An 11,031-nucleotide genomic window follows, 5' to 3' on the forward strand; every position below is an offset into this window, starting at 1 on the left:
GACATAAAGTCCCGGCACCCACAGGTTGACTGGACATGTGGTCATGTAGATCAAAAGGAATGGATGGCTCCGGGGTTCCCTGTGAGAAGGTAGATTAGGAGATCTCCCATTGTTCCCAGGGAGTAGAGGTGTTTTAGAAAGTTGGTGTGTAGATCTCCCATTGTTCCCAGGGAGTAGAGGTGTTTTAGAAAGTTGGTCCAAGTCCAATGCATTCCAATTAAACACACATTGTCGAGATTTAATGAAAAAAGTTAAGTATTTTTTCATAATATTGACAGCAAATACTGGCAGTAATTTATAAAGGAAAATTGGTTATCCATCCATCCGGATATCGGGTGACGGGGGCAGCAGTCTCTATGACCGCCACCCTAATCACACTGCACCATACCAACCCCCCTGAGCCTTCCTGCAGGTGGTGAGTCCACTGGAAGGTACCAACCGCCCTAACCGGGATTCAATCTTGCCCAGGAGGTGAACCCTGGAGTTCCACACCAATGACAGAGACATTGCCTCTGGGCTAAAGCGCCAAGGAAAATTGGTTAATTTGTAAAAAAAAAAAAAAACACAATCATTAAGTCATTGTGGAATTTAAAAATCTGTACATCTGTCACAGGTGACATCTTCTGTCCCTAAATATTAAGAATGGAAACAAAACATACAGTGAAGTAGGTTTAGAAAATGAAGGTTAGGGTCATGATAACGGACGTTGTCGATCAAAGGGTCGTTCAAAGAGCCGATCAAAGAGTCGATCAAAGAGCTGATCTGCCACAAACCTCACTGTCATTCTTCAACTTACGGGACACATGGAGACAGAAAATGGTTCAGATGAAGAGGGATGGGACAACATCGTGGGACAGATGAGACTGTGTCTCTTTGTTGTTCATTTAGGGTCACTTCCTCACTCTGTGCAGGTCATTTTGACCAGTGATTATAAAGCTGAGATTCTCTCATTTCTCTTAGATGTTGTCCCGTCTCTCACGTAGACAAATGGACCTTAGAAAGTGGCAACAATAATTAACTCATAACAAAGTATTCAAAGTTCAAGTCAGTAGCTGGTTATAGTGCCTAGTGACATCATCATCATTATCATCAGTGACATAATTTAAAATCTTCCAACTTTAGTTTGGAATACTAACTCTGCTCAACAGATTGGAAATCAAAAGTTTGGTTTCATCAAAACCAGCGTAGGTTTTTCTTAACATTAGGAGGATCCAACGGAAAACGTTTAGTCTCTTAGTCTAAATTGGTTATTAAAAAAGTAATTAAAAAATGTCAATTGAAATAGTCTACAACGGGGTGTCAAACTTGAAGTGTTTGTGTATTTTTCAAATTTTCAAAATTCATTAAACGGGCCAGATTGAAACCCCAAGAGGGCTGGTTTTGGCCCGCGGGCCGTATGTTTGACACCTCTGGTCTACAAGGTACACGGAGTGAATAAAGAACATAAAATATTCATTTCGGTGACCCTACTGTGATACCAAAGCCAATTTTTTAAACAATTTTAAAAAAACCCAACTCTTCCTGCCCTACACCTGCTACTAGCTAACATGCTAACTCTGTTATTTGGAGTGTAGCAGGCATCAATTTTTTCAAGTTAGTAACAGTTAAAAGGTAAAACACAAAAACATTTTCTTTATTATTTTGTTTTCTTACCTAACAGAAAAAAATAACAACAAAAAATGTTTTTCTAGAAAGCTTTGAAACATTACTGATTAGAGAGCAGGATTTGCCTAGTGGGAAAAGAAAACGACCAAACAAAATAAACACAGCATTTGAGATGATGTGATAGTGATGTAGCACACACCGTGAAAAGAAAAAAGTTTTCTACTGGATTGTAAAAATGTTTATTTTTCGAACTAATATTTCTAAAAAAATAATAATAATAATTTTTAACCCCTAACTAGAGATTAGATGTAGTAGATCCAGGATTAACTAGCGACTCCATTGTGTGTGTGTGTGCGCGTGTGTGCGTGCGTGCGAGTGCGTGCGAGTGCGAGCGTGAGAGAGCCTTGTTGGGATTAAATCAGCAGCTGCCCTCAGATGGGTACAGCTCATGGAAGTTAGTCATGGTTTCAGTTTACTGTGGCAGAGGTGGAAAGTTACAACTGGAGGAAATTTCATAGATGTTGACGTTGATAATTGGTTTACAGATGAGTAACAGTGAATATACCAGATTGACACCACAGTTGTCACTCAAATGTTATTTAATGTGGAGATAAAGTAATGGAAACTTTTTAATCAGTTCAATAGATTAACCAAAATTAGTCATTAATCAAGCCAGCCACTAGGGTACACGAAGCCGTGTTTATAGTGCCGGTCCCAAGCCCGGATAAATGGTGAGGGTTGCGTCAGGGAGGGCATCCGGCGTAAAACGTTTAGCTAAATCAAATATGCAGATCAATAAAACGATTTCTATACCGGATCGGTCGAGGCCCGGGTTAACAACGACCGCCAACAGTGCCGTTGACCAACAGGGCACTGATGGAAATTGGACTACTGTTGGTCAGAGACAGAGTCAGAGACAGAGAAGAAGAGGAGGGCGTTTGGTTAGGAGAAAAAGAGAAAAGATGAAGAATAGAAGTGTTAGTCTGAAGTTTGGAACTTTGAATGTAGGTACAATGACAGGGAAAAGTAGAGAAATAGCTGATGTGATGGAGAGAAGAAGAGTAGATATTTTGTGTGTGCAGGAGACCAGGTGGAAGGGCAGTAAGGCTAGAAACATTGGAGGAGGCTACAAACTGTTTTATCATGGTTCAGATGGGAAGAGAAATGGAGTAGGGGTGATCCTAAAGGAAGAATATGTAAGAAATGTGGTAGAGGTGAAAAGAGAGTCAGACAGGTTGATGTGTGTGAAGGTAGAAGTAGAAGGAGAGATGATTAATGTTGTTAGTGGTTATGCCCCACAGGTGGGCTGTGAGTTGGAAGAAAAGGAGAAGTTCTGGAAGGAGCTAGATTGGATGGTAGAGAGTATCCCCAGGAGAGAGAGAGTGGTGATTGGAGCAGACCTAAATGGTCATGTAGGGGAAGGGAACAGAGGAGATGAGGAAGTGATAGGCAGGTTTGGTGTTAGGGAGAGAAACGTAGAAGGACAGGCAGTGGTAGATTTTGCAAAGAGAATGGAAATGGCTGTGGTAAACACATATTTCCAAAAGAAAGAGGAACATAGGGTGACTTACAAGAGTGGAGGCAGGTCCACACAGATAGATTATATTCTATGTAGAAGATGTAATCTGAGGGAGATTAGAGACTGTAAGGTGGTGGCAGGTGAGAGTGTAGCCAAACAACATCGGATGGTAGTGTGTAAAATGACGATGGAGGTGACAAAAAGGAAGAGAGTGAAGACAGAGCAGAAGATCAAGTGGTGGAAACTAAGGAAAGAGACATGTTGTGAAGACTTCAGGAAGGAAGTAAGGGCAGTTCTGGGTAGTGTTGAGATATTCCCAGATGATTGGGAGACTACAGCTGCAGTGATGAGGGAGACAGGTAGGAAGGTGCTAGGTATGTCCTCTGGGCAGAGAAAGGAGGACAAAGAGACCTGGTGGTGGAATGAGGAGATCCAGGAGAGTGTGCAGAGAAAGAGATTAGCGAAGAAGAGATGGGACAGTGACAGAACAGAAGAGAACAGACTGGAGTACAAAGAGAGGACAAGGGAGGTGAAGAGGGAAGTGGCCAAGGCCAAACAAAAGGCATATGAGGAGTTGTATGAGAGTTTGGAAACAAAGGAAGGAGAAAAGGAGTTGTATAGATTGGCGAGACAGAGAAATCAAGCTGGGAAGGATGTGCAGCAGGTGAGGTTGATTAAGGACAGAGAGGGGAATGTGATCACAAGTGAGGAAAGTGTGCTGAGAAGATGGAAGGAATACTTTGAGGAGTTGTTAAATGAGGAAAATGAAAGGGAAAGTAGAAACGAGGAGCCAGAGACTAGTAGGAAGAAGGTAGATCAGGTTAGAAAGGATGAAGTTAGAAAAGCCCTGAAGAGGATGAAGAGTGGAAAGTCAGTTGGTCCTGATGACATACCAGTGGAAGTATGGAAGTGTTTAGGAGAAGTGGCAGTAAATTTCCTGACTGGTTTGTTTAACAGAATTTTAGAGACTGGCAAGATGCCTGATGAGTGGAGAAAAAGTGTTCTGGTGCCAATTCATAAGAAGGGTGATGCACAGAGTTGTAACAACTACAGAGGGATAAAGTTGATGAGCCATACAATGAAGATTTGGGAACGAGTAGTTGAAGCTAGGTTGAGGCAGGAAGTGGAGATTTGTGAACAACAGTATGGTTTCATGCCTAGGAAGAGTACCACAGATGCAATATTTGCCTTGAGGATGTTGATGGAGAAGTACAGGGAAGGTCAGAAGGAGCTGCATTGTGTATTTGTAGATCTAGAAAAGGCATATGACAAAGTGCCAAGGGAGGAATTGTGGTTTTGTATGAGGAAGTCAGGAGTGGCAGAGAAGTATGTTAGTTTGGTGCAGGACATGTATGAGAATAGTACAACAGTAGTGAGGTGCGCTGTTGGGAGGACAGAAGACTTCAAAGTGGAGGTGGGACTACATCAAGGATCGGCCCTGAGCCCCTTCTTGTTTGCTGTGGTGATGGACAGATTGACAGATGAGGTCAGACAGGAGTCCCCATGGACTATGATGTTTGCAGATGACATTGTGATCTGTAGTGAGAGTAGGCAGCAGCTAGAAGAGAACCTAGAGAGGTGGAGGTTTGCACTAGAAAGAAGAGGAATGAAGGTCAGTCGCAGCAAGACAGAGTACATGTGTGTAAACGAAAGGCAGAACAGTGAAATAGTGAGGCTACAAGGAGCAGAGGTGGTGAAGGTGCAGGAGTTTAGGTACTTAGGATCAACTGTTCAGAGCAGCGGAGACTGTGGAAGAGAGGTGAAGAATAGAGTACAGGCAGGATGGAACAGCTGGAGAAAAGTGTCAGGAGTGATCGGTGGCAGAAGAGTGTCAGCTAAGGTGAAGGGAAAGGTTTACAGGACAGTGGTGAGACCAGCCATGATGTATGGTTTAGAGACAGTAGCAATAGGCAGAAGACAGGAGGAGGAGCTGGAGGTGGCAGAGTTAAAGATGCTAAGATTCTCTTTAGGAGTGACAAGAATGGACAGGGTCAGGAATGAGGTCATTAGAGGGACAACACAGACAGGAAGGTTTGGAGAAAAAGCTAGAGAAGCCAGATTGAGATGGTTTGGACATGTGCAGAGGAGGGACAGTGGATACATTGGTAGAAGAATGTTAGAGATGGAGCTACCAGGTAGGAGAAAGAGAGGAAGGCCAAAGAGGAGATATATGGATGCAGTGAGGGAGGACATGCAGATAGTTGGAGTCAGAGTAGAAGATACAGAGAACAGGGAGAGATGGAAATCAATGATCTGCTGTGGCAACCCCTGAAAAAAAGGGACAAAGCCGAAAGAAAAAGAAGAAGAAGAAGAGTCATTAATCAGAGTCTTTTTTTGGCACGCCTAATTAGTCGAACTAATTTAAGGTAATTTAAGTTGACATTTCTCTTAAATAATGGCAAATTATTATAAATATTAGTAAAACGATGGTGTTTTCACAAATAATGTTTTATAGGGGCAGTGGTGGCCTAGTGGTGAAGGAGGCGGACTTCGGTCCGGAAGGCCCCCGGTTCGAACCCCCCACCTGCCACTGAGATGCACTGAGCATGGCATTGTCCTCAAGCACTGCTCCCCGGGCGCCGACCACGGCTGCCCACTGTTCACTTTGGTGATGGGTTAAATGCAGAGGGTAAATTTCGTTGTGCATGGTGTGCTGTGCTGTGCTGTGTCACAATGACTAATAAAGAAGCGTTTAAGTTTAAGTTTAAAATTAATAAAAATGCATGACATGGTAACGACTGCATGCTCTGGCTTCTTTACCACTGCCTTTGAAAAATAGTGCAATTATACTGCTAATGCCACCTGGTTTATGCCTGTCATTTAGTAATATAGTAATCTCTAATTGCTTCTTTAATCAAGTAATGTGTAATCTAGTACTATGTAATCTAGTAATTTGTAATTCGCCTCTTTAATCTAGTAATCTTTAATATACTTTTTTTAACCTAGTAATCTGTAATATACTTCTTCGATCTAGTTATCTAGTAATCTGTAATTTGCCTCTTTAATCTGTAATCTAGTAATCTGTAATATACCTTTTATTATATAATCTCTAATATACTTCTCTGATCCAGTAATCTAGTAATCTGTAATTTGCCTCTTTAATCTGTAATCTAGTAATCTGTAATATACTTCTTTAATCTAATAATCTGTAATCTAGGGATCCCTAATGTACTTCTTCAATCAAGTAGTCTGTAATCCAGTAATCTGTAATCTGTAATATATGTATTTAATCTTTTAATCTATAATCTAGTTATCTGTGGATGTAATCTCGGATTTGGGTCCGGAAGGTTGCAGGTTCGAATCCACCAGCTGTCAAGTTACCAATGAGGTGCTCTGAGCGTGCCACCGTCCCTACACACTGCTCCCCGGGCGCTCATTATTATTAGTAAATAATCAGGTGTAGATGTCAACACTCACACAGGTTTTATTCCATCAAAATATTTGTTTTGAACTGCGTTTTACTCTTTTTTTGGTAGTATTACATGTCATTTGAAAATACACTGTTGAGACACCGCTGCGTGGAAACTTTTCTGAGTCACCTTCTGTACGTCTGACAGACAACGACATGATGTTGTTGTCCCACTTAAAGAGAATTGTTGTATGAGTAGTCGATGGATGACAATACTACAAGTTTTGGGTTTTTTTTTTTTGTTTTGTTTTGTTTCACTCTCAGATTTAGTTTGTCTGATCCCTGATGTCATTTTGTGGGTTTTGTTCCTGTTTTGTCACTAATTGTCGTCACTCCTTTCACCTTCATCTGAATTTTACCTAACTGTGAATCATGAACTTGTTTGAACTTATGTGTTTTATCACAGTAAATCCTCATCATTAATGTAGGGACAGCTTTAAAGCAGTAGTTTTAGTCCTGTGTAACATGGCTTTTAAATCTGTATTAATCAAAGACTCTTTATAAGAAATGGACTCTGATCGTTGGCTGCACAAAAAAGTGCAGAAAAGGTAATTGCTCTGAATGGGATTGTAAAATAAAGACGTACACAGCCGGCATTGTGTTCTTATGAGAAGACCTGAAATGTATTAAATTAACACGATACACGTCCACTAATATTTTACAACAGTGATCATCAACTTGCAGGCTGATTCAAGCCTGCCGGACCGTCCAATTTGGCCACAGCTGGATTCCAAAATTGTGAAAATATCATGTGGTCCCCACGATTAAAGCAACTGAAAAACAACAACAACAACTGAGTCTTAAATAACTATCAGTATTACAAACATCAAATAACTACGTTGGACCAATTTTTATATATATATATTTTTTAAATATTAAAAATAAAAAAAATAAAAATATATTATTTTCATATATATACACTATATTACAAAAGTATTCGCTCACCTGCCTTGACTCATACTATGAACTGAAGTGCCATCCCATTCCTAACCCAGAGTTCAATATGATGTCGGTCCACCTTTTGCAGCTATTACAGCTTCAACTCTTCTGGGAAGACTGTCCACAAGGTTGAGGAGAGTGTTTATAGGAATTTTTGACCATTCTTCCAAAAGCGCATTGGTGAGGTCACACACTGATGTTGGTCGAGAAGGCCTGGCTCTCAGTCTCCGCTCTAATTCATCCCAAAGGTGTTCTATCGGGTTCAGGTCAGGACTCTGTCATCCATGTCTTTATGGACCTTGCTTTGTGCACTCGTGCACAGTCATGTTGGAAGAGGAAGGGGCCCGCTCCAAACTGTTCCCACAAGGTTGGGAGCATGGAATTGTCCAAAATGTTTTGGTATCCTGAAGCATTCAAAGTTCCTTTCACTGGAACTAAGGGGCCAAGCCCAGCTCCTGAAAAACAACCCCACACCATAATTCCTCCTCCACCAAATTTCACAGTCGGCACAATGCAGTCTGAAATGTACCGTTCTCCTGGCAACCTCCAAACCCAGACTCGTCCATCAGATTGCCAGATGGAAAAGCGTGATTCATCACTCCAGAGAACGCGTCTCCACTGCTCTAGAGGCCAGTGGCGGCGTGCTTTACACCATTGCATCCTAATATGAAGGTCACATGAAGTTTGTAGCTCAGTAGCAAATGACTGTGCAGAAAGTTGGCGACCTCTTTGCACTATGCGCTTCAGCATCCGCTGACCCCTCTCTGTCACAGGCCAAGGGATTAGGACACCTGATTCTGATCATTTGAATGGGTGAGCGAATACTTTTGGTAATATAGTGTATATTATTTTATAATAATTTTTGTTTCATTTTATTTGAGTGTCCGGCCCCCAAGGTGTTTGTCCAGAAAAATCTGTCCCTGATGACCAATATCATTGGTGACCCCTATCTTTTTTTTTAATGAACGTCCATTTTTTATCTAGAATCAATTTATGCTGTTAATGTAGAAACAGTTTAATCCACATGATATCGGGTTTTTTTTAGAATCTATCGACAACTTGGTGTGTGTGTGTGTGTCTGTGTGTGTGTCAGCAGAATTTCGCTCACCCTCACACCTCAGCGGCCTGAATCGGACAGCGTCTCTGAGCGGCGCAGAAAGGACAGAGTCCCTCTCCATCAGCGGCAGCAACAGTCAGCTCAACAACAGTTTCCCTGTACAACAGTACACGCCAGACTTTTACGTCCGCGCCCTCACTGACCTGCAGTTTGTCAAGGTTGGTCGCAGATTTTAATCTCTGTAAATGAAGATTGCCATCGTGCTTCCATACTATTTTTTTTCTTTCAGAATTCCAAACGTTTACGTTAAAGGTTATTCAAAAAACAGCATAAAATCCGGCATTCACATATCACAGTATTTCAATCCTGTAAAGTTGAAACTTTTTTTTTCTCACACTGTTTGTCGGCTAAAGATCCTAACATGTTGCATTGCACTTGAAATGATATTATATGAAGAATCTTTAGAGGCAAAAAGTACAATAATTGATTATCCGTCCTTAAATGTGTGTAGCATAGAACCAGGTGCCAACAGCGATTGGCTGGCTCTGTTGTATAGCTGTCCCAGTACTTAAGTACAGTACTGTGTATTAGCAATAGTAGATACAGCAATAGTACACAGTAGTAATGCTTTATACACTTCCATCAGTTAATGACAAAAACGAACAAAAAATGTGTTATTATAATGTATGTCTCTCTCTCTCTTTCTGTCACTCTCTCCCTCTCACACTCTCTCTCTGTCACTCTCACTCACTCACTCTCTCTGTGTGTCTCTCTCTCTCTTTTTCTTTGTCTCTCTCTCTCAATCACTCATTCTCTCTCTCACTCACTCGCTCTCTCTTTCTCATTCTCTCTCTTTCTCTCTCTGTCACTCTCTCTCTCTCACTCCCTCTCTCTCCCTCTCTCTCCCTCTCTCTGTCTTTCTTTCTCTCTCTCTCGCTCTCTCTCTCTCTCTCCCTCTCTCTCCCCAAAGATCACACGAACTCAGTCCCAGAACGGTCTGATGGCGTCCCGTTTAGACAGCATGCCTCAGTCCCCGGAGAGCGGCCACAATCCGGCCCGCCTGGACCAAACCAGTCCACTGGTGACCACGACCAACATCGCCATCACGGACGTGACCGCGGACTCCAGCGCGAAGGAGAACAGACCTGATGAGACGATGCTTCTCCTCCTCAATGAGCAGAACTCACCGCACACGGCCAACCACCACAGCCAATTGGAGAACAGCATCTGAGTCACGCCCCCCCACTACACCACATTCACTACATTTGTACGCATGTACTACTGGGTTTACATAATGTACTGGGGAGGCGGTGTGTGTGTGGGGGTGGGGTGGCGGGGGGCTTGTGTGTGCGTGTGTCTGCGTCACAACTTTATTGTCCCTTATCAGAGACTCAGGGAGAATCCCTGACAGTCAAGTGTGATGATGCCAGTCATCCCAGTGCTGCACTGTTCCCACGTCATCCATACAACTACAAGACAAAGATTAGCCTAGCCTAGCATGTGGGCGGATTTCTGACAGTCACAAATGATCCATTAAAAAAATGGGAGTGATATATTTGTTGCTGGAAATTTGTGTTGTGTGTACACATAGAAGTGTTGGTTTCCATTCACTTATATTTACATATATTCATATATATACATACTTTATGTGTGTATGTATATTTATGCAAATATATTTATATATCTACTTATATCTCTCTCTATATATATATATATATACATACATATAGATATATATTTACATATATATACTTATATATAGATATTAATAAAAATATATATGTACCTGTTGTACAAAGTAGAAATACATGCAGTACTGTGCAAAAGTCTTTTGCCACCACTGGCTAAAGAACAACAGAAAGGTGCGACAGACCTCTGATGTTCAGATTGACAGCTCGGAGCTCCACTTTAATGTGGCGCCGTACACCTGCGACAGTAGTGTGACAGGAACCACAAATTGATATATTGACAGATTTGTTCCAGATATTTTTTTTGACATTACTCTCAGGTTCTACTAACTCAAGCCAGAACGTTATTAAATAGTGGTTTTCTAAGGCCTAAGACTTTTTCCCAGAGTTGTAAAGAGATTCAGCGTCAAGTTTGTTCTGTGACTAGACAATCAGTGTGACTCAAATGAGTGTGTTCGGTTTAAATGAAATGTATTTTCAGGTATGGTAACTGTAGCGGCCCCTAGAGGCCTCAGCCCTGCTTCACTTTACGCTGTCCTCTGCGGCATCGAGTCAGTCCACTTTCTGTATCGATGGAATCCATGTCCGCCAATAAGACGGGATCATGAAATCCTACTGTTCTGAGAGAGTGCTGTGTGTGTGCGTGCGTGTGTGTGAGAGCCAAAGGCGGTGGCCAGACTTGGAAGTAACAGAAACCAAAGGAGGGAAAAGCGTGATGACCTTCTGACTAGAAAATATTATAGGAAATCTACGTTTTTTATTTATTTAGTTTAATGTATTTAAATATTTTTTGTTGATGAACGAGGCAAGAAAT

The 11,031-nt window shown here is 41.7% G+C and overlaps 1 protein-coding gene across 1 annotated transcript in view; it reads left to right on the forward strand.

The window, feature by feature from the left end:
- LOC103396899 (metal transporter CNNM4-like) overlaps nt 1-10,212 on the forward strand; it is a 41,634-nt gene extending 31,422 nt beyond the window's left edge. The window contains exons 6-7 of the mRNA XM_025052906.1: nt 8,566-8,747; nt 9,500-10,212. Coding sequence (XP_024908674.1) covers nt 8,566-8,747; nt 9,500-9,760 — 443 coding nt within the window. The 3' untranslated portion in view covers nt 9,761-10,212. The remainder of the gene's footprint in view (nt 1-8,565; nt 8,748-9,499) is intronic.
- The last annotated feature ends 819 nt before the right edge of the window (nt 10,213-11,031 follow it).

Source organism: Cynoglossus semilaevis, chromosome W (assembly GCF_000523025.1).
Source record: "Cynoglossus semilaevis isolate Cse_v1.0 chromosome W, Cse_v1.0, whole genome shotgun sequence".
Taxonomy (NCBI): Eukaryota; Metazoa; Chordata; class Actinopteri; order Pleuronectiformes; family Cynoglossidae; genus Cynoglossus; species Cynoglossus semilaevis.